At 49.4% G+C, this 25,511-nt stretch overlaps 1 protein-coding gene across 1 annotated transcript; it reads left to right on the forward strand.

The window, feature by feature from the left end:
- Positions 1–377: 377 nt before the first annotated feature.
- Positions 378–24,434, forward strand: LOC311122270 (receptor-type tyrosine-protein phosphatase O-like; the record flags this gene model as incomplete). The annotated part of the gene is made up of 10 exons (XM_084196659.1): positions 378–476; positions 4,043–4,318; positions 14,592–14,865; positions 15,732–15,887; positions 16,336–16,488; positions 19,594–20,148; positions 20,413–20,574; positions 20,941–21,137; positions 22,766–22,886; positions 24,241–24,434. Coding segments are annotated over 10 exons (2,187 nt in total), but the record flags the coding sequence as incomplete, so codon positions are not given.
- Between the last annotated feature and the right edge of the window lie 1,077 nt (positions 24,435–25,511).

The raw sequence follows: 25,511 nt of genomic DNA on the forward strand, positions 1-25,511 counted from the left end.
TAGCAACACAGCTCTAATACTTTAATGTTGAACATCCTCAACACGTAGCAACACAGCTCTAATACTTTAATGTTGAACATCCTCCACACGTAGCAACACAGCTCTAATACTTTAATGTTGAACACCCTCAACACGTAGCAACACAGCTCTAATACTCTAATGGCTGTGCTGGTTGTGTAAGCATAACAAACACAAATACTGTAGTCCAGTAATTCACTGTAGTGTTGCGGGTTGTCTGTTTGCCTCTTCCCCTGCCTCCCCTCCCCTCCCCTCCCCTCCCCTCCCCTCCCCTCCCCTCCGTCAGATTATAATCCCCACAGAGACCAGGAGGATTCTGACCCACATTCATAATCTAATCTGATTTGGTCCCTGGAGGAATGTGTGTCACAGGCCCCTCCCATCACACCAGCATAATCTACCAGCTGATGATAATGATGTGGAAAGAGAAGCGAGGGGATGGGAGGGATGCTGGGAGGGTCAGTCCAGATGTGGCAACATGGTGGCTTTCAGGACAGGAGACAGACAAGAATGTGCTAACTCTAGAACCACCACCATGATTCTAGAACTCTACAACACCCATCCCTCTAGAACTGTAGAACCACCACCATGATTCTAGAACTCTACAACACCCATCCCTCTAGAACTGTAGAACCACCACCATGATTCTAGAACTCTACAACACCCATCCCTCTAGAACTGTAGAACCACCACCACTGTCTTGATATTGGATGTTTTCACAGTTTGCTTTGGTTCATATCATTTGGTCTCCCGAGTGGTGCAGTGGTCTAAGGCACTGTGCCACTAGAGATCCTGGTTCGAATCCAGGCTCTGTCGTAGCCGGCCGTGACCGGGAGACCCATGGGGCTGCGCACAATTGGCCCAGGGTAGGGGAGGGAATGGCCGGTAGGGATGTAGCTCAGTTGGTAGAGCATGGCGTTTGCAACGCCAGGGTTGTGGGTTCGATTCCCACGGGGGTCCAGTATGAAAAAAATAATGTATGCACTCACTAACTGTAAGTCGCTCTGGATAAGAGCGTCTGCTAAATGACTAAAATGTAAATGTAAATCACCAGTTTACAGTGTTTCTGGTGACATGTTCTGGTTTTTATGGGAACTGGAGTTTAGCATTTATTACTTCAGGACTTTTAAACGATCCTCTAAAGTTAAATTGCATCATAAAATGAAAAAGGCAACTGAAAACTGTTAGGGAGTCAGTTAACACAGAGACTACTGGTATAGTGTTGCAGGATCATGATGACAGACATAGACTACATGACCAAAAGTATGTGGACACATGCTTGTCGAATATCTCATTCCAGAATCATGGGCATTAATATGGAGTTGGTCCCCCCGTTGCTGCTATAACAGCCTCCACTCTTCTGGGACTGTAACAAGGTGAGCAGGATGGAGCCAGGAGGTGTGAATCAAAGACTAGGGTTGATTCGGCCAATACAGCAGTCCGCAGCGATGCGTAAACCAAATACAGTGCGACTTAAATGCGTAGTGGGAAAACAAAACACACGGGTGAATATCCCGGCGATAAAAGTAACATAATGCTCAACACGAGCTAGCGACACCTCCACGTGGAACAACAACACACAAAGACAAGGGGGTAGAGGGAACACTTATACAGGTACTGATGAGGGGATATGAACCAGGTGTGTGTAATAAACAAGACAAAACAAATGGAATGATGAGATGAGGAGCGGCAGGGGCTAGAATGCCGGTGACGACGAACGCCGAAGCCCGAACCAGGAGAGGAGGCAGCTTCGGAGGGAGTCATGACAGGAACGCCTACTCATTCAAGGGTTTTTCTTTATTTTTACTATTTTCTACATTGTAGAATAATAGTGAAGACATCAGAATTATGAAATAACACATATGGAATCCTGTAGTAACCAAAAAGGTGTTAAACAAATCAAAATACACTGCTCAAAAAAATAAAGGGAACACTTAAACAACACAATGTAACTCCAAGTCAATCACACTTCTGTGAAATCAAACTGTCCACTTAGGAAGCAACACTGATTGACAATAAATTTCACATGCTGTTGTGCAAATGGAATAGACAACAGGTGGAAATTATAGGCAATTAGCAAGACACCCCCAATAAAGAAGTGGTTTTGCAGGTGGTGACCATAGACCACTTCTCAGTTCCTATGCTTCCTGGCTGATGTTTTGGTCACTTTTGAATGCTGGCGGTGCTTTCACTCTAGTGGTAGCATGAGACGGAGTCTACAACCCACACAAGTGGCTCAGGTAGCGCAGCTCATCCAGGATGGCACATCAATGCGAGCTGTGGCAAGAAGGTTTGCTGTGTCTGTCAGCGTAGTGTCCAGAGCATGGAGGACTACCTGGAGACAGGCCAGTACATCAGGAGACGTGGAGGATGCCGTAGGAGGGCAACAACCCAGCAGCAGGACCGCTACCTCCGCCTTTGTGCAAGGAGGAGCAGGAGGAGTACTGCCAGCCCTGCAAAATGACCTCCAGCAGGCCACAAATGTGCATGTGTCTGCTCAAATGGTCAGAAACAGACTCCATGAGAGTGGTATGAGGGCCCGACGTCCACAGGTGGGGGTTGTGCTTACAGCCCAACACCGTGCAGGACGTTTGGCATTTGCCAGAGAACACCAAGATTGGCAAATTCGCCACTGGCGCCCTGTGCTCTTCACAGATGAAAGCAGGTTCACACTGAGCACATGTGACAGACGTGACAGAGTCTGGAGACGCGCGGAGAACGTTCTGCTGCCTGCAACATCCTCCAGCATGACCGGTTTGGCGGTGGGTCAGTCATGGTGTGTGGTGGCATTTCTTTGGGGGGCCGCACAGCCCTCCATGTGCTCACCAGAGGTAGCCTGACTGCCATTAGGTACCGAGATGAGATCCTCAGACCCCTTGTGAGACCATATGCTGGTGCGGTTGGCCCTGGGTTCCTCCTAATGCAAGACAATGCTAGACCTCATGTGGCTGGAGTGTGTCAGCAGTTCCTGCAAGAGGAAGGCATTGATGCTATGGACTGGCCCGCCCGTTCCCCAGACCTGAATCCAATTGAGCACATCTGGGACATCATGTCTCGCTCCATCCACCAACGCCACTTTGCACCACAGACTGTCCAGGAGTTGGCGGATGCTTTAGTCCAGGTCTGGGAGGAGATCCCTCAGGAGACCATCCGCCACCTCATCAGGAGCATGCCCAGGCGTTGTAGGGAGGTCATACAGGCACGTGGAGGCCACACACACTACTGAGCCTCATTTTGACTTGTTTTAAGGACATTACATCAAAGTTGGATCAGCCTGTAGTGTGGTTTTCCACTTTAATTTTGAGGGTGACTCCAAATCCAGACCTCCATGGGTTGATACATTTGATTTCCATTGATAATTTTTGTGTGATTTTGTTGTCAGCACATTCAACTATGTGAAGAAAAAAGTATTTAATAAGATTATTTCATTCATTCAGATCTAGGATGTGTTGTTTAAGTATTCCCTTTATTTTTTTGAGCAGTGTATATTTTATTTTTGAGATTCTTCAAATAGCCACCCTTTGCCTTGATGACAGCTTTGCACAGTCTTGGCATTCTCTCAACCAGCTTCATGAGGTAGTCACCTGGAATGCATTTCAATTAACAGGTGTGCCTTGTTAAAAGTTATTTTGGGGAATTTCTATCCTTCTTAATGCGTTTGAGCCAATCAGTTGTGTTGTGACAAGGTAGGGGGGATATACAGAAGATAGCCCTATTTGGTAAAAGACCAAGTCCATATTATGGCAAGAACAGCTCATCACTAAGATCTACAACTTCATGCGTGGGTTCTTCCTGCACTGGAAACTAAATGACAACAGCAACTTTACAACCTGGAAAGATATGCATCTAGATGCCTTCCCCAACAGACTGACTCCAGCTGACTCCACACTCCACCTGGCAGACTCTGGGTTATCCATCAACACAGACCAGAGAGGGGGGGTTGATGTCATCATGTCGTGGTCCTAAAGAGGACTGAACCCCCCACATTGACTTCAGCCCCTGAAAGAGTTATACGTCTTTTGAGGATGAGCAGAACGCCAAGCTGCTTCCCATAGTGCTTCACTTCCCTTTCGTCAACATCTCAGTCAAAGAGTTCAAGGCCCCTGCTGTGGCACGTGAGGGTGAGGAGGAGATGAAGGCAGGAGATGTTGACGTTAGCACAAGCAGCTCCCGCTACCTAACCAAACACCCGACCTACGCAGCAAAGGACTTCCGGGCGCTGACAGACCTTACCTCATACAACATAAGGAACAACAAGGAGAAGATCCTGCAGGCTCTCGGGAAGGTCCTCGAGAGGAAGGTGCCTGTGGAGGAATCGGACCACCGTGAGCAGCACGCATGCCATTGACAGGGGCCAGAGGACAACATGCATTGAGATCAGATCAGACTCATTACATTGAGAGGAGCAATTCTAACTGCAATTTCTTGGTGGGACGTCCAGTCTGTCACAATGTATGTTTGGTTACATTGTCCATTTGAGACAGTAGGGGACAGAGGAAGACATTGTGAAGACAGCGGCAGCGGCTTGCCGATTTGACATTGGCAATTTATTTTCATGAACTGTCTCTTCAAGTTTGGTTTCATTGTATAGATCACGAAGAGCTGAGTATTTTGATATGAGTTGTTGCCTTGTGTGTTTTATGATTGATGTCTTTTCAGAGAGACCGGATCTCATTAGTTTTGCTTGCTTGACCGGTTTATCAGATGAGCGCATTCCTGGTGTTGGTTCATAATAAATGAAATGAAGTTGTGTGATCTGATTAGAATAGTCTTTGATGTTTCATTGGGTTTTTGTTTTCACCAGCAAAGTGATGCTCCTTAATAGGGGGGTCTTGAGCCCTGGTTCTGATGGGTTAAAAGGAGAATGCATTTTGTTGTAATTTCGGGTTCTTGTTTCCAAGCTCCTAGTCAACGTTCCGTAGGCTATAGACGCCGTGTGTTGTTTTTCTAGACTAAGTCTTTCTTACATTGTACCATTATGAACCATACGGTATCTTTCATATTATTAATTGTATCTTGTTGAGTTCCTTTTAACACAGAACTCCTGTGTGTTTAGACTTATTACTTAGAGGTTATTCTGGAGAATATTCCAGAACCACGTTAAGTCTTATTTCATGATAGTCATTTACTTTGCTATATTCTGTACCTTATCTTCCATGTATATGGTTATTGTTTGAGTGTTAATTCATTTGTGCCTAATAAATCTATTAGTTGGTTTGAGTAAAAAAACAAAAAACAGCTCAAATAAGCAAAGAGAAACGACAGTCCATCATTACTTTAAGACATGAAGGTCGGTCAATACGGAACATTTCAAGAACTTTGAAAGTTTCTTCAAGTGCAGTCGCAAAAACCATCAAGCGCTATGATGAAACTGGCTCTCATGAGGACCGCCACAGGAAAGGAAGACCCAGAGTTACCTCTGCTGCAGAGGATAAGTTCATTAGAGTTAACTGCACCTCAGATTGCAGCCCAAATATATGCTTCACAGAGTTCAAGTAACAGACACATCTCAACATTAACTGTTCAGAGGAGACTGCGTGAATTAGGCCTTCATGGTCAAATTGCTGCAAAGAAACCACTACTAAAGGACACCAATAATAAGAAGAGACTAGGTTGGGCCAAGAAACACGAGCAATGGACATTAGGCCAGATTGTTTCCTGTTGGCAGGTTTCATTTCCTCTGCACTATGGCCAGATTGTTTCCTGTTGGCAGGTTTCATTTCCTCTGCACTGTAGCCAGATTGTTTCCTCTGTTGGTTTATCCCACAGATACACACACCCTTATCCCACAGACACACCCTTATCCCACACACACCCTTATCCCACAGACACACCCTTATCCCACAGATACACCCTTATCCCACAGACACACCCTTATCCCACACACACCCTTATCCCACAGACACACCCTTATCCCACAGATACACTCTTATCCCACAGATACACCCTTATCCCACAGATACACCCTTATCCCACAGATAAACACACCCTTATCCCACAGACACACCCTTATCCCACAGATAAACACACCCTTATCCCACAGATACACCCTTATCCCACAGATACACCCTTATCCCACAGATACACCCTTATCCCACAGATACACCCTTATCCCACAGATACACCCTTATCCCACAGACACACCCTTATCCCACAGATACACCCTTATCCCACAGACACACCCTTATCCCACAGACACACCCTTATCCCACATACACACCCTTATCCCACACACACACCCTTATCCCACAGATAAACACACCCTTATCCCACAGATACACCCTTATCCCACAGATACACCCTTATCCCACAGACACACCCTTATCCCACAGATACACCCTTATCCCACAGACATACCCTTATCCCACACACACACCCTTATCCCACAGACACACCCTTATCCCACATACACATCCTTATCCCACAGATACACCCTTATCCCACAGACATACCCTTATCCCACACACACACCCTTATCCCACAGATACACCCTTATCCCACAGATAAACACACCCTTATCCCTCTTCTATTACATCATAGAAACACTCTGGTCTCTCTGTCAGAGCCTGGATAGCCCAGTTGGTATAGCAACAGATTACTAATCCGAGGGGCCAGGGATCAAGTCCCTGTTTGGGCGATAGTTTTGTTCCTGTATGAATGAACTGAGTGGGATTACTGGATGAAGAAGAGACACTACACTGTTGTCTGGGGAAACACCTAGACACTACACTGTTGTCTACAGAAACACCTAGACACTACACTGTTGTCTGGGGAAACACCTAGACACTACACTGTTGTCTACAGAAACACCTAGACACTACACTGTTGTCTGGGGAAACACCTAGACACTACACTGTTGTCTACAGAAACACCTAGACACTACACTGTTGTCTGGGGAAACACCTAGACACTACACTGTTGTCTGGGGAAACACCTAGACACTACACTGTTGTCTGGGGAAACACCTAGACACTACACTGTTGTCTACAGAAACACCTAGACACTACACTGTTGTCTAGGGAAACACCTAGACACTACACTGTTGTCTACAGAAACACCTAGACACTACACTGTTGTCTGGGGAAACACCTAGACACTACACTGTTGTCTGGGGAAACACCTAGACACTACACTGTTGTCTACAGAAACACCTAGACACTACACTGTTGTCTGGAGAAACACCTAGACACTACACTGTTGTCTGGGGAAACACCTAGACACTACACTGTTGTCTACAGAAACACCTAGACACTACACTGTTGTCTAGGGAAACACCTAGACACTACACTGTTGTCTGGGGAAACACCTAGACACTATACTGTTGTCTGGGGAAACACCTAGACACTACACTGTTGTCTGGGGAAACACCTAGACACTACACTGTTGTCTGGGGAAACACCTAGACACTACACTGTTGTCTACAGAAACACCTAGACACTACACTGTTGTCTGGGGAAACACCTAGACACTACACTGTTGTCTGGGGAAACACCTAGACACTACACTGTTGTCTGGGGAAACACCTAGACACTACACTGTTGTCTGGGGAAACACCTAGACACTACACTGTTGTCTGGGGAAACACCTAGACACTACACTGTTGTCTGGGGAAACACCTAGACACTACACTATGACAGAGGAAGCAGTTGACACAGACCTAGGCTGGGATCATATGACAGAGGAAGTAGTTGAAAATGATTGTAAATGAATGCTTCTATAGTCTATTTCCTGACAAAGCATTGCTATAAACTACTAGACCATCCAGATAGACAGTGTGGCGGCATCTCTCTTCCTTCTATGGTTAGAGGATGTATGTAAGGGATGCGTTGCCATGGTGATCTGGTCCACAGGGCAGGGCTCTGAGACATTGCCATGGTGATCATGGTGTCCAGGGCGGGGCTCGGGGGGCCACAGGAGGGAAGATGTGATCAGAATCAGAAACCACGGCCAGTGGTCCTCTTCCACAGCTGCTCTAGTCTGCTGTTAACATGTTCATGTGGCCTTTTACAACAGAGGCTGCTGGGCAGGTGGTTAGGGGGCAGCAAGGTGACCCCTGGTTTAGCAGGGGGGCAGGGAGGGGTCAGGAGGGTGTCAGCCTTGGCAGGACAGTGAAGGGGGGCAGGAGGGTGTCTGCCTTGGCAGAACAGGGAAGGAAGGGTTAGGGTGGGTCAGTGAAGGGGGGCAGGAGGGTGTCAGCCTTGGCAGAACAGGGAAGGAAGGGTTAGGGGAGGCAGCTAGACACACTGCAGTGAGACTAATGACATTCTGACCAGGAAAGGGAAGGCTGGGAATGGAATTCTCTGTTGACAGACTACGTTGAGGAATAATGCTCCTCTCAGCTGTTCCTCCGACAGGGCTGTTCTTTCATCTCTCAGATCGGGAAATCTGTATCATTGTCGAGGGCGACAGCCTCAGCCTCCATCTCAACCTCTGTCTCCTCTCCTCTCTGCCTTTGTCTCGCAGCGAGACTAACCGTCAGTAGGCGTCTGATCACTGAACGGCGCTGGACCAGATCTTAGAACACAGCAGGGAGGGAGACGACAGAAGCTACTGGTCAAACTGCAGAGACTGTAGAGATCCCAGTTCTCTGGGGACGAGACAGAATACACAGAGATAGAGACATCCCAGTTCTCTGGGGAAGAGACAGAACACACAGAGATACTTAGAGGGGGGGGGAAGAGACAGAACACACAGAGATAGAGATCCCAGTTCTCTGGGGAAGAGACAGAACACACAGAGATACTTAGAGGGGGGGAAGAGACAGAACACACAGAGATACTTAGAGGGGGGGAAGAGACAGAACACACAGAGATACTTAGAGGGGGTGAAGAGACAGAACACACAGAGATACTTAGAGGGGGGGAAGAGACAGAACACACAGAGATACTTAGAGGGGGGGAAGAGACAGAACATACAGAGATACATAGAGGGGGGGAAGAGACAGAACACACAGAGATACTTAGAGGGGGGGAAGAGACAGAACACACAGAGATACTTAGAGGGGGGGAAGAGACAGAACACACAGAGATACTTAGAGGGGGGGAAGAGACAGAACATACAGAGATACTTAGAGGGGGGGAAGAGACAGAACACACAGAGATACTTAGAGGGGGGGAAGAGACAGAACACACAGAGATACTTAGAGGGGGGGAAGAGACAGAACATACAGAGATACATAGAGGGGGGGAAGAGACAGAACACACAGAGATACTTAGAGGGGGGGAAGAGACAGAACACACAGAGATACTTAGAGGGGGGGAAGAGACAGAACACACAGAGATACATAGAGGGGGGGAAGAGACAGAACACACAGAGATACATAGAGGGGGGGAAGAGACAGAACACACAGAGATACTTAGAGGGGGGGAAGAGACAGAACACACAGAGATACATAGAGGGGGGGAAGAGACAGAACACACAGAGATACATAGAGGGGGGGAAGAGACAGAACACACAGAGATACTTAGAGGGGGGGAAGAGACAGAACACACAGAGATACTTAGAGGGGGTGAAGAGACAGAACACACAGAGATACTTAGAGGGGGGGAAGAGACAGAACATACAGAGATACATAGAGGGGGGGAAGAGACAGAACATACAGAGATAGAGACATCCCAGTTCTCTGGGGAAGAGACAGAACACACAGAGATACTTAGAGGGGGGGAAGAGACAGAACACACAGAGATACTTAGAGGGGGGGAAGAGACAGAACACACAGAGATACTTAGAGGGGGGGAGAGACAGAACACACAGAGATACTTAGAGGGGGGGAAGAGACAGAACACACAGAGATACTTAGAGGGGGGGGGAAGAGACAGAACACACAGATATACTTAGAGGGGGGAAGAGACAGAACATACAGAGATACATAGAGGGGGGGAAGAGACAGAACATACAGAGATACTTAGAGGGGGGGAAGAGACAGAACACACAGAGATACTTAGAGGGGGGGGGAAGAGACAGAACACACAGAGATACTTAGAGGGGGGGAAGAGACAGAACATACAGAGATACATAGAGGGGGGGAAGAGACAGAACATACAGAGATAGAGACATCCCAGTTCTCTGGGGAAGAGACAGAACACACAGAGATACTTAGAGGGGGGGAAGAGACAGAACACACAGAGATACATAGAGGGGGGAGAGACAGAACACACAGAGATTCTTAGAGGGGGGGGGAAGAGACAGAACACACAGAGATAGAGACATCCCAGTTCTCTGGGGAAGAGACAGAACATACAGAGATAGAGACATCCCAGTTCTCTGGGGAAGAGACAGAACACACAGAGATACATAGAGGGGGGGAAGAGACAGAACATACAGAGATACTTAGAGGGGGGGGGAAGAGACAGAACACACAGAGATACTTAGAGGGGGGGAAGAGACAGAACACACAGAGATACTTAGAGGGGGGGGGAAGAGACAGAACACACAGAGATACTTAGAGGGGGGGAAGAGACAGAACATACAGAGATACATAGAGGGGGGGAAGAGACAGAACATACAGAGATAGAGACATCCCAGTTCTCTGGGGAAGAGACAGAACACACAGAGATACTTAGAGGGGGGGAAGAGACAGAACACACAGAGATACATAGAGGGGGGGAGAGACAGAACACACAGAGATAGAGACATCCCAGTTCTCTGGGGAAGAGACAGAACATACAGAGATAGAGACATCCCAGTTCTCTGGGGAAGAGACAGAACACACAGATATACTTAGAGGGGGGGAAGAGACAGAACACACAGAGATACTTAGAGGGGGGGAAGAGACAGAACACACAGAGATACTTAGAGGGGGGGAAGAGACAGAACACACAGAGATACTTAGAGGGGGGGACGAGACAGAACACACAGAGATACTTAGAGGGGGGGAGAGACAGAACACACAGAGATACTTAGAGGGGGGGAGAGACAGAACACACAGAGATACTTAGAGGGGGGGAAGAGACAGAACACACAGAGATACTTAGAGGGGGGGAAGAGACAGAACACACAGAGATACTTAGAGGGGGGGAGAGACAGAACACACAGAGATACTTAGAGGGGGGGAGAGACAGAACACACAGAGATACTTAGAGGGGGGGAAGAGACAGAACACACAGAGATACTTAGAGGGGGGGAAGAGACAGAACACACAGAGATACTTAGAGGGGGGGAAGAGACAGAACACACAGAGATACTTAGAGGGGGGGACGAGACAGAACACACAGAGATACTTAGAGGGGGGGACGAGACAGAACACACAGAGATACTTAGAGGGGGGGAAGAGACAGAACACACAGAGATACTTAGAGGGGGGGAGAGACAGAACACACAGAGATACTTAGAGGGGGGGAGAGACAGAACACACAGAGATACTTAGAGGGGGGGAAGAGACAGAACACACAGAGATACTTAGAGGGGGGAGAGACAGAACATACAGAGATACTTAGAGGGGGGGGGGAGACAGAACACACAGAGATACTTAGAGGGGGGGAAGAGACAGAACACACAGAGATACTTAGAGGGGGGAGAGACAGAACATACAGAGATACTTAGAGGGGGGGGGGAGACAGAACACACAGAGATACTTAGAGGGGGGGAGAGACAGAACATACAGAGATACTTAGAGGGGGGGAAGAGACAGAACACACAGAGATACTTAGAGGGGGGGACGAGACAGAACACACAGAGATACTTAGAGGGGGGGAAGAGACAGAACACACAGAGATACTTAGAGGGGGAAGAGACAGAACACACAGAGATACTTAGAGGGGGGAGAGACAGAACATACAGAGATACTTAGAGGGGGGGGAGAGACAGAACACACAGAGATACTTAGAGGGGGGGAAGAGACAGAACACACAGAGATACTTAGAGGGGGGGAAGAGACAGAACACACAGAGATACTTAGAGGGGGGGAAGAGACAGAACACACAGAGATACTTAGAGGGGGGGAAGAGACAGAACACATAGAGATACTTAGAGGGGGGGGGGAGAGACAGAACACACAGAGATACTTAGAGGGGGTGAAGAGACAGAACACACAGAGATACTTAGAGGGGGGGAAGAGACAGAACACACAGAGATACTTAGAGGGGGGGAAGAGACAGAACACACAGAGATACTTAGAGGGGGGGACGAGACAGAACACACAGAGATACTTAGAGGGGGGGACGAGACAGAACACACAGAGATACTTAGAGGGGGGGAAGAGACAGAACACACAGAGATACTTAGAGGGGGGGAAGAGACAGAACACACAGAGATACTTAGAGGGGGGGAAGAGACAGAACACACAGAGATACTTAGAGGGGGGGAAGAGACAGAACACACAGAGATACTTAGAGGGGGGGAGAGACAGAACACACAGAGATACTTAGAGGGGGTGAAGAGACAGAACACACAGAGATACTTAGAGGGGGGGACGAGACAGAACACACAGAGATACTTAGAGGGGGGGAGAGAGACAGAACACACAGAGATACTTAGAGGGGGGGAAGAGACAGAACACACAGAGATACTTAGAGGGGGAGAAGAGACAGAACACACAGAGATACTTAGAGGGGGGGAGAGACAGAACACACAGAGATACTTGGAGGGGGGGAAGAGACAGAACACAAAGATATACTTAGAGGGGGGGACGAGACAGAACACACAGAGATACTTAGAGGGGGGGAGAGAGACAGAACACACAGAGATACTTAGAGGGGGGGGGAGAGACAGAACACACAGAGATACTTAGAGGGGGGGACGAGACAGAACACACAGAGATATTTAGAGGGGGGGAGAGAGACAGAACACACAGAGATACTTAGAGGGGGTGAAGAGACAGAACACACAGAGATACTTAGAGGGGGGGACGAGACAGAACACACAGAGATACTTAGAGGGGGGGAGAGAGACAGAACACACAGAGATACTTAGAGGGGGGGAAGAGACAGAACACACAGAGATACTTAGAGGGGGGGGGAGAGACAGAACACACAGAGATACTTAGAGGGGGTGGGGGGAGTGAAGCAGGATATACAGTGAGGAACCGGCGGAGGGAGGGAGGGAGGGGATACTGTGTGGAGCTTCAGAGTGTTCCCCTGAGAGTCAGTAGTATTTTGGAGAGAGAGGAAGAAACAGATGGGTGTTTTATCACCAACCCTCCTGGCGACTGGTACCTGGTGGGGAGGAGAGCAGTTTACTCTAGGCTGTTAACCAGGACCAGGATGTAATGTTTCCCTGTAGTGGTTCCCTGAGGACCAGGATGTAATGTTTCCCTGTAGTGGTTCCCTGAGGACCAGGATGTAATGTTTCCCTGTAGTGGTTCCCTGAGGACCAGGATGTAATGTTTCCCTGTAGTGTTTCCCTGAGGACCAGGATGTAATGTTTCCCTGTAGTGGTTCCCTGAGGACCAGGATGTAATGTTTCCCTGTAGTGGTTCCCTGAGGACCAGGATGTAAAGTTTCCCTGTAGTGGTTCCCTGAGGACCAGGATGTAATGTTTCCCTGTAGTGGTTCCCTGAGGACCAGGATGTAATGTTTCCCTGTAGTGGTTCCCTGAGGAGCAGGATGTAATGTTTCCCTGTAGTGGTTCCCTGAGGACCAGGATGTAAAGTTTCCCTGTAGTGGTTCCCTGAGGACCAGGATGTAATGTTTCCCTGTAGTGGTTCCCTGAGGAGCAGGATGTAATGTTTCCCTGTAGTGGTTCCCTGAGGACCAGGATGTAATGTTTCCCTGTAGTGGTTCCCTGAGGACCAGGATGTAATGTTTCCCTGTAGTGGTTCCCTGAGGACCAGGATGTAATGTTTCCCTGTAGTGGTTCCCTGAGGACCAGGATGTAATGTTTCCCTGTAGTGGTTCCCTGAGGACCAGGATGTAATGTTTCCCTGTAGTGGTTCCCTGAGGACCAGGATATAATTTTTCCCTGTAGTGGTTCCCTGAGGACCAGAATGTAATGTTTCCCTGTAGTGGTTCCCTGAGGACCAGGATGTAATGTTTCCCTGTAGTGGTTCCCTGAGGACCAGGATGTAATGTTTCCCTGTAGTGGTTCCCTGAGGACCAGGATGTAATGTTTCCCTGTAGTGGTTCCCTGAGGACCAGGATGTAAAGTTTCCTTGTAGTGGTTCCCTGAGGACCAGGATGTAATGTTTCCCTGTAGTGGTTCCCTGAGGACCAGGATGTAATGTTTCCCTGTAGTGGTTCCCTGAGGACCAGGATGTAATGTTTCCCTGTAGTGGTTCCCTGAGGACCAGGATGTAATGTTTCCCTGTAGTGGTTCCCTGAGGACCAGGATGTAATGTTTCCCTGTAGTGGTTCCCTGAGGACCAGGATGTAATGTTTCCCTGTAGTGGTTCCCTGAGGACCAGGATGTAATGTTTCCCTGTAGTGGTTCCCTGAGGACCAGGATGTAATGTTTCCCTGTAGTGGTTCCCTGAGGACCAGGATGTAATGTTTCCCTGAGGACCAGGATGTAATGTTTCCCTGAGGACCAGGATGTAATGTTTCCCTGAGGACCAGGATGTAATGTTTCCCTGTAGTGAACATATTGCGCCATTCCTGGAGACTAACCAGCCCTCTCTCTCTCCTCTCTCTCTCCTCCAGACCATCGTGTCCTTCCAGGTGTCAGTTAAAGAGGAGGACTGGATCGTAGCGACCCTGGAGCAGTCTGACCTGCGGGAGAACGTGACGGGGTACGCTGCCCGGGTGATGGGCGAGCCCCGAACGCACCTGCTGCCGTTCCTGAACCTGACCGACCCCACCGCGACCCCGCTGGTCTTTAACTCCTCCTACCACGGACTCTGCTACACCGTTAGCCTGCTGCTCAGACAGGGAAAGACCTGGTCCAAGTCCGTCCAGACTGTAGCTGTTCTCAGCAGTAAGTATTCAGACAGGGGAAGACCTGGTCCCAGTCCGTCCAGACTGTAGCTGTTCTCAGCAGTAAGTATTCAGACAGGGGAAGACCTGGTCCCAGTCCGTCCAGACTGTAGCTGTTCTCAGCAGAAAGTATTCAGACAGGGGAAGACCTGGTCCCAGTCCGTCCAGACTGTAGCTGTTCTCAGCAGTAAGTATTCAGACAGGGGAAGACCTGGTCCCAGTCCGTCCAGACTGTAGCTGTTCTCAGCAGTAAGTATTCAGACAGGGGAAGACCTGGTCCCAGTCCGTCCAGACTGTAGCTGTTCTCAGCAGTAAGTATTCAGACAGGGGAAGACCTGGTCCCAGTCCGTCCAGACTGTAGCTGTTCTCAGCAGTAAGTATTCAGACAGGGGAAGACCTGGTCCCAGTCCGTCCTGTTCTCAGCAGTAAGTATTCAGACAGGGGAAGACCTGGTCCAAGTCCGTCCAGACTGTAGCTGTTCTCAGCAGTAAGTATTCAGACAGGGGAAGACCTGGTCCCAGTCCGTCCAGACTGTAGCTGTTCTCAGCAGTAAGTATTCAGACAGGGGAAGACCTGGTCCCAGTCCGTCCAGACTGTAGCTGTTCTCACCAGTAAGAACATGGTTGTGTTGTCTTCATCGTTTCAGGCTGAAGAACTGGTCTGAATCCACCTCAGTACTGGATGTTTTAGACCAGTCTCTGTTCTCTCATAGATCCACTATGTGCTTGACTTGTTGGCCCTCATCTCTCTTCTCTTACCTGTTCTTCACTGTGGAGGTTGTAGTGGTCGTTGTGTCCCTGACCAGGCAGTCAGTCAGTCCTGATGTGTATCTGCTGTCTGTCTGTCTGTCTGTCTGTCCCCCCGCAGAGCCGCGTCCGGTGGACAGTGTGGTGATCTCAGACTACGGAGAGGCTCCAGAGACAGGGGTGGTGTTTGAGATCAGCTCCCCAGAGAACAACGTCTTCAGTCGGGTCAACATCAGCTACGCAGAGGGCCGGGAGCAGAGATCCATGCTCTATAAAGGTGAGGCCTCTGGCTGGACAGACTGGATCAACAGGTGAAAGCTGAATAGCCTGTTCAGAGCAGTTCAGTGTTCAATCCACTGAGTTTAGCAGGTCTGTATTAGGTCATGTTTGGGGCAGACACACCAATCCAAATCAGACTTCAGTGTTTCCTGATCAGAAACACAAGTGGAAGACTAATGTGTTCTGTCCTCAAATTTCTATAAAGCAGACTGTTATGTGTTATAGACTTCTACAATGGGAAGACTAATGTGTTTACATTTACATTTAAGTAATTTAGCAGACGCTCTTATCCAGAGCGACTTACATGAGCAATTAGGGTTAAGTGCCTTGCTCAAGGGCACATCGACAGATTCTTCACCTAGTCGGCTCGGGGATTAGAACCAGCGACCTTTCGGTTACTGGCACAACGCTCTTAACCACTAAGCTACCTGTGTTCTGTGTTATAGACTTCTATAAAGGAAAGACTGTGTTTAAACACTGGCTCCCCGGGACGTGTTACAGCAACATCTCCTTCCAGCTGATCTCTGAAGCTACAGTCAACAGAACCACACTGGTCCGACGCAGCGACCTGACCCATGTACCCCAGCAACACAGGACAGGTAACTAACTACATAACCCACGAGCCCCGGCAACACAGGACAGGTAACTAACTACATAACCCACGAGCCCCGGCAACACAGGACAGGTAACTAACTACATAACCCACGAACCCCGGCAACACAGGACAGGTAACTAACTACATAACCCACGAGCCCCGGCAACACAGGACAGGTAACTAACTACATAACCCACGATTCCCGGCAACACAGGACAGGTAACTAACTACATAACCCACGATTCCCGGCAACACAGGACAGGTAACTAACTACATAACCCACGAGCCCCGGCAACACAGGACAGATAACTAACTACATAACCCACGATTCCCGGCAACACAGGACAGGTAACTAACTACATAACCCACGAGCCCCGGCAACACAGGACAGGTAACTGACTACATAACCCACGAGCCCCGGCAACACAGGACAGGTAACTAACTACATAACCCACGAGCCCCGGCAACACAGGACAGGTAACTAACTACATAACCCACGAGCCCCGGCAACACAGGACAGGTAACTAACTACATAACCCACGAGCGCCGGCAACACAGGACAGGTAACTAACTACATAACCCACGAGTCCCGGCAACACAGGACAGGTAACTAACTACATAACCCACGAGCCCCGGCAACACAGGACAGGTAACTAACTACATAACCCACGAGCCCCGGCAACACAGGACAGGTAACTAACTACATAACCCACGATCCCCGGCAACACAGGACAGGTAACTAACTACATAACCCACGATCCCCGGCAACACAGGACAGGTAACTAACTACATAACCCACGAGCCCCGGCAACACAGGACAGGTAACTAACTACATAACCCACGATCCCCGGCAACACAGGACAGGTAACTAACTACATAACCCACGAGACCCGGCAACACAGGACAGGTAACTAACTACATAACCCACGAGTCCCGGCAACACAGGACAGGTAACTAACTACATAACCCACGAGACCCGGCAACACAGGACAGGTAACTAACTACATAACCCACGAGCCCCGGCAACACAGGACAGGTAACTAACTACATAACCCACGAGTCCCGGCAACACAGGACAGGTAACTAACTACATAACCCACGAGACCCGGCAACACAGGACAGGTAACTAACTACATAACCCACGAGCCCCGGCAACACAGGACAGGTAACTAACTACATAACCCACGAGCCCCGGCAACACAGGACAGGTAACTAACTACATAACCCACGATCCCCGGCAACACAGGACAGGTAACTAACTACATAACCCACGAGCCCCGGCAACACAGGACAGGTAACTAACTACATAACCCACGAGCCCCGGCAACACAGGACAGGTAATTAACTACATAACCCACGAGTCCCGGCAACACAGGACAGGTAACTAACTACATAACCCACGAGCCCCGGCAACACAGGACAGGTAACTAACTACATAACCCACGATCCCCGGCAACACAGGACAGGTAACTAACTACATAACCCACGAGCCCCGGCAACACAGGACAGGTAACTAACTACATAACCCACGAGCCCCGGCAACACAGGACAGGTAACTAACTACATAACCCACGAGCCCCGGCAACACAGGACAGGTAACTAACTACATAACCCACGAACCCCGGCAACACAGGACAGGTAACTAACTACATAACCCACGAGCCCCGGCAACACAGGACAGGTAACTAACTACATAACCCACGAGACCCGGCAACACAGGACAGGTAACTAACTACATAACCCACGAGACCCGGCAACACAGGACAGGTAACTAACTACATAACCCACGAGTCCCGGCAACACAGGACAGGTAACTAACCACATAACCCACGAGCCCCGGCAACACAGGACAGGTAACTAACTACATAACACACGAGCCCCGTCAACACAGGACAGGTAACTAACTACATAACCCACGAGCCCCGGCAACACAGGACAGGTAACTAACTACATAACCCACGATCCCCGGCAACACAGGACAGGTAACTAACTACATAACCCACGAGCCCCGGCAACACAGGACAGGTAACTAACCACATAACCCACGAGCCCCGGCAACACAGGACAGGTAACTAACTACATAACCCACGAGCCCCGGCAACACAGGACAGGTAACTAACTACATAACCCACGAGACCCGGCAACACAGGACAGGTAACTAACTACATAACCCACGAGCCCCGGCTACACAGGACAGGTAACTAACTACATAACCCACGAGCCTCGGCAACACAGGACAGGTAACTAACTACATAACCCACGAGCCCCGGCAACACAGGACAGGTAACTAACTACATAACCCACGAGCCCCGGCAACACAGGACAGGTAACTAACTACATAACCCACGAGCCCCGGCAACACAGGACAGGTAACTAACTACATAACCCACGAGCCCCGGCAACACAGGACAGGTAACTAACCACATAACCCACGAGCCCCGGCAACACAGGACAGGTAACTAACTACATAACCCACGAGCCCCGGCAACACAGGACAGGTAACTAACTACATAACCCACGAGCCCCGGCAACACAGGACAGGTAACTAACTACATAACCCACGATCCCCGGCAACACAGGACAGGTAACTAACTACATAACCCACGAGCCCCGGCAACACAGGACGGGTAACTAACTACATAACCCACGAGCCCCGGCAACACAGGACAGGTAACTAACTACATAACCCACGAGCCCCGGCAACACAGGACAGGTAACTAACTACATAACCCACGAGCCCCGGCAACACAGGACAGGTAACTAACTACATAACCCACGAGCCCCGGCAACACAGGACAGGTAACTAACTACATAACCCACGAGCCCCGGCAACACAGGACAGGTTACTAACTACATAACCCACGAGCCCCGGCAACACAGGACAGGTAACTAACTACATAACACACGAGCCCCGGCAACACAGGACAGGTAACTAACTACATAACCCACGAGCCCCGGCAACACAGGACAGGTAACTAACTACATAACCCAGAAACAGGTACATTGACCGGGGAACAGACTCAGGACGTTATTGAACCAGTCAAATAGCAACGGTATACTGTATCTATGGAGATGGCAAACTAATACTAATGTTAGTGTTTCCCTGCAGTGCCCAACCCTCCCCTCAACATCTCCCATAAGATCGTCCCACTCAGCCAGAGGGTGCTACCAGGAGGGGTCCCTAGCTCCGAGGAGACCCAGGACACCCCCCAGCCCCGGCGGGCGCGGGATGTCCCCCTCATAGAGGAACAGGAACTACAGGAGAACCAGGAGATACAGGAAGTGATCTCAGAGGAGGTGGTGGGCGGAACCACCCAGGTCCCCTACAGCTCCGCCCCTCAGGGCTCCAACAGCTCTACAGGCTACGCCGCCGCCGCTATCTCTAACACCACCGAAGAAGAGACCGCCACGCAGCCCTATTGGCCGGAGCCCACCGGTAGCCCCTCCCCTACGGACGGGGATGAGGGATTTGTGAACGCGGTGGTTCCAGAGTACGAGGACTCCAATGAGCCGGGCTCTGCCATGGGCCTGCCCCCAGAGACCTCCGTCACCCTGTCCCCAGAGACCTCCGTCACCCCGACCCCCATACTGCTGGAGCTGCGCTGGCTCCCCCCCCGACCCCCGGCCGCCTACGACGGATTCAACGTCTACGTCTACAGAGACGGTAAAGCTAAAGGCCTCTGCGGCCACTAGACCGTATTCACAAAGACTCTCAGAAAAGGAGTGCTGATATAGGTTAGGCTTTTTGCCTTTTTAGATCATAATGAATAAGACTGATCCTAGATCAGATCTCCTACTCAGGGTCCTGGAGTAAAGGGGCTCTTATGTTGTCAGATGAAGACAGTAGCTGAATGGTATCTGTTGTGCCTTGTGCTGTTTCAAGCACCCCATCAAACCCCTCTGAGCCCTGTCTCTCCCCCGTCCTCAGGTAACTCCACAGAGACGGCCACGGTGGATGAGAACACTCATGAGTTCTTCACGGAGCTGACAGAGCCTGGTACCTACAGAGTCCAGGTCACCACACTGAGCTCTGCAGGAGACTGTGAGGCCAGAGAGAGCACCGCCTATACAGGGTTGACCTTCTATCTCAGTATGTATAGCCTGATCCTAACCCTGACCCTAACCCTGACCCTGACCCTGACCCTGACCCTAACCCTGACCCTAACCCTGACCTTGACCCTAACCCTGACCCTAACCATCTCAGTATGTATAGCTTAACCCTGACCCTAACCCTGACCTTGACCCTAACCCTGACCCTAACCCTAGCCCTAACCCTGACCCTAACCCTGACCCTAATCCTGACCCTAACCTTCTATCTCAGTATGTATAGCCTAACCCTGACCCTAACCCTAACACTGACCCTAACCCTAACCCTTGCCTACAACTGAAATTCTGTGTTTTACTGTATATGTTTTAATTGTCAAATAAATTCCAAATCAACCAATGAATGCCCCAGGCCCCAGTGGAGAGGTGCTGGAGCAGCCCCGGGAGCGGCCCCAGGGGGTCAGTGTCAGGTTGCTAGGCTCCAGTACTGCAGTGGTGTCCTGGGACCTGACCTCCGAGAGCCACAACGGCAGCCTGGTGTCAGTTCTGTCCCTGACCTGCCTCCGACCCAGCCTCAGCCAGCGCATGGAGAACTCATACTGCAGTGAGGTAAGACTCACTAGCCTGCTAGCATGGAGAACTCATACTGCCGGGAGGTAAGACTCACTAGCCTGCTAGCATGGAGAACTCATACTGCAGGGAGGTAAGACTCACTAGCCTGCTAGCATGGAGAACTCATACTGCAGTGAGGTAAGACTCACTAGCCTGCTAGCATGGAGAACACATACTGCAGTGAGGTAAGACTCACTAGCCTGCTAGCATGGAGAACACATACTGCAGTGAGGTAAGACTCACTAGCCTGCTAGCATGGAGAACACATACTGCAGTGAGGTAAGACTCACTAGCCTGCTAGCATGGAGAACACATACTGCAGTGAGGTAAGACTCACTAGCCTGCTAGCATGGAGAACACATACTGCAGTGAGGTAAGACTCACTAGCCTGCTAGCATGGAGAACTCATACTGCAGTGAGGTAAGACTCACTAGCCTGCTAGCATGGAGAACACATACTGCAGTGAGGTAAGACTCACTAGCCTGCTAGCATGGAGAACACATACTGCAGTGAGGTAAGACTCACTAGCCTGCTAGCATGGAGAACTCATACTGCAGTGAGGTAAGACTCACTAGCCTGCTAGCATGGAGAACTCATACTGCAGTGAGGTAAGACTCACTAGCCTGCTAGCATGGAGAACACATACTGCAGTGAGGTAAGACTCACTAGCCTGCTAGCATGGAGAACACATACTGCAGTGAGGTAAGACTCACTAGCCTGCTAGCATGGAGAACACATACTGCAGTGAGGTAAGACTCACTAGCCTGCTAGCATGGAGAACACATACTGCAGTGAGGTAAGACTCACTAGCCTGCTAGCATGGAGAACTCATACTGCAGTGAGGTAAGACTCACTAGCCTGCTAGCATGGAGAACACATACTGCAGTGAGGTAAGACTCACTAGCCTGCTAGCATGGAGAACTCATACTGCCGTGAGGTAAGACTCACTAGCCTGCTAGCATGGAGAACTCATACTGCCGTGAGGTAAGACTCACTAGCCTGCTAGCATGGAGAACACATACTGCAGTGAGGTAAGACTCACTAGCCTGCTAGCATGGAGAACTCATACTGCAGTGAGGTAAGACTCACTAGCCTGCTAGCATGGAGAACTCATACTGCAGTGAGGTAAGACTCACTAGCCTGCTAGCATGGAGAACTCATACTGCCGTGAGGTAAGACTCACTAGCCTGCTAGCATGGAGAACACATACTGCAGTGAGGTAAGACTCACTAGCCTGCTAGCATGGAGAACTCATACTGCAGTGAGGTAAGACTCACTAGCCTGCTAGCATGGAGAACTCATACTGCAGTGAGGTAAGACTCACTAGCCTGCTAGTCTACACGGGTGTTTCACAACACGTTAGAGAGGATCCATTCCAGAGGAGAGAGTAGAAACACTGAGATGGAAAAAATAAAGTCTTACTGTAGGCCAGTTATCAGAAACACCACTAACCCAGTTATGGGCACCTATCAATATACTGCTCTGATCCAGTTCACCAGAAACACCACTAACCCAGTTATGTGCACCTATCAATATACTGCTCTGATCCAGTTCACCAGAAACACCACTAACCCAGTTTGCAACACCCGCCCTGATACCTGTTCCTGCCCTGTGATTGGTTGCAGGAGAACACGACCAGTGACATCCTGTCCAGCCTGACTCCAGGGGCCCAGTACAGAGTGGTGGTGTACCGTACTAACGGACCTCTCATCAGCCCTCCTTCAGAACCTGTTATAATAGACATCGGTGAGTCCCCCAGACACTACCAAACGGCACCCTATTCCCTATGTAGTGCACAACTTTAGACCAGAGAATGGCACCCTATTCCCTATATAGTGCACTACTTTAGACCAGAGAATGGCACCCTATTCCCTATATAGTGCACTACTTTAGACCAGAGAATGGCACCCTATTCCCTATATAGTGCACTACTTTAGACCAGAGAATGGCACCCTATTCCCTATATAGTGCACTACTTTAGACCAGAGAATGGCACCCTATTCCCTATATAGTGCACTACTTTAGACCAGAGAATGGCACCCTATTCCCTATATAGTGCACTACTTTAGACCAGAGAATGGCACCCTATTCCCTATATAGTGCACTACTTTAGACCAGAGAATGGCACCCTATTCCCTATATAGTGCACTACTTTAGACCAGAGAATGGCACCCTATTCCCTATATAGTGCACTACTTTAGACCAGAGAATGGCACCCTATTCCCTATATAGTGCACTACTTTAGACCAGAGAATGGCACCCTATTCCCTATATAGTGCACTACTTTAGACCAGAGAATGGCACCCTATTCCCTATATAGTGCACTACTTTAGACCAGAGAATGGCACCCTATTCCCTATATAGTGCACTACTTTAGACCAGAGAATGGCACCCTATTCCCTATATAGTGCACTACTTTAGACCAGAGAATGGCACCCTATTCCCTATATAGTGCACTACTTTAGACCAGAGAATGGCACCCTATTCCCTATATAGTGCACTACTTTAGACCAGAGAATGGCACCCTATTCCCTATATAGTGCACTACTTTAGACCAGAGGGAATAGGGTGCCATTTGGGACGCATCAAATCATGGATTGGCTGAATCATCTAGTAGTCCCTCCCCTCTGCTTTGGTTTTGGATTTAATCGTCTGTCTGTCTGTCTGTCTGTCTGTCTGTCTGTCTGTCTGTCTGTCTGTCTGTCTGTCTGTCTGTCTGTCTGTCTGTCTGTCTGTCTGTCTGTCTGCCTGGTCTGTCTGTCTGTCTGTCTGTCTGTCTGTCTGTCTGTCTGTCTGTCTGTCTGTCTGTCTGTCTGTCTGTCTGTCTGTCTGTCTGTCTGTCTGTCTGCCTGTCTGTCTGTCTGTCTGTCTGTCTGTCTGTCTGTCTGTCTGTCTGTCTGCCTGTCTGTCTGTCTGTCTGTCTGCCTGGTCTGTCTGTCTGTCTGTCTGTCTGTCTGCCTGGTCTGTCTGTCTGCCTGGTCTGTCTGTCTGTCTGTCTGTCTGTCTGTCTGTCTGTCTGTCTGTCTGTCTGTCTGCCTGGTCTGTCTGTCTGGTCTGTCTGTCTGTCTGTCTGTCTGTCTGTCTGTCTGTCTGTCCCCAGAGCCAACGGGAGTGCGGGAGCTGGTGGTGTATTCTCTGAGCCCGACGGCAGTCATCCTGTCGTGGCAGAGACCGTACCACGTGGCGTTCAGGAAGTACGTCCTGCAGACATTCTTCTTCAACCCTGTCACGCTGGCCTCTGAGTGGACCACGTACTACGAGATCGCTGCTACTGCCTCAGTCATCGCATCCGTGGTAACTAGCCCCGCCCCAACCCTGACCCAGCCAATCACCTGCTGCCTGACGCAGGGCCTTAGCCAATCAAATCAAATCAAATCAAATTTTATTGGTCACATGCGCCGAATACAACAGGTGCAGACATTACAGTGAAATGCTTACTTACAGCCCTTAACCAACAGTGCATTTATTTTTAACAAAAAAAGTAAAAATAAAACAACAACAAAAAAAGTGTTGAGAAAAAAAGAGCAGAAGTAAAATAAAATACCAATATACCAAAATACCAATACCAATATACTATCCCCTGTCTGCTTGTATCAGGGTTGTAGCCAGGCTGTTGTGGTGGTACTTTATGTTAGATGCCATTTGTCACTAGGCTCACATTGCCTCACCCCTCCCCTAGCTCGCTCTTTCTCTCCCTGCTATGTTATTTTAGATCACATGACCTACTAGGCTCTGAGCATTGCTAAGCTAACGCAGCAGGTGTGAAAGGTCTGAGAGGGATGCCCCGACATTCTGGTCATGACAAACAATAACTGTCTTCTGCACTTTTCAACCAATCCAGTAAATGTGGAGGAGGAGTTAAGATGGAGTGTGGTCTTGTTAATATTTCAGATTGAAACAACTTCAGAGAGTAAGCTAGCATGTGCCGTAGCTAGCTGCTAGCCAGATATTAGCTAGTGTTATCTAGTGATAATGGAATCTCCTACAAAGTGGTAACAAAAGTGGTATGTGGTGTCTGTCGACTTTGTTGCAAGAACTTCATCTGGAAGAAAGACAGGCAGTATCTAAAGGCATCCGCTATATGTTTCACAAGGGGACTGGAAACAGCGAGGCGCACGTCCAAACCTGGAAGTCACGTCACAGTCTCCTCCTTTCCCCCTGAAGTTTTTCCTGTTTCTACCGACCCTGCTGAGGGTGGAGCATTGCTACCTCCCTCCTCTCCCTCTCTCCTCCTCCTCCCTCACTCCTCTCCCTCTCCTCCCTCTCTCTCCCTCTCTCCTCCTCTCCTCTCCGCTCTCTCATCCTCCTCTTCCCTATCTCCTCCCTCCTCTACTCTCTCTCATCCTCCATCTCCTATATCCACCTCACCCT

The sequence above is a fragment of the Coregonus lavaretus genome, assembly GCF_964263955.1.
Source record: "Coregonus lavaretus genome assembly, contig: HAP1_SCAFFOLD_259, whole genome shotgun sequence".
Lineage (NCBI taxonomy): Eukaryota > Metazoa > Chordata > Actinopteri > Salmoniformes > Salmonidae > Coregonus > Coregonus lavaretus.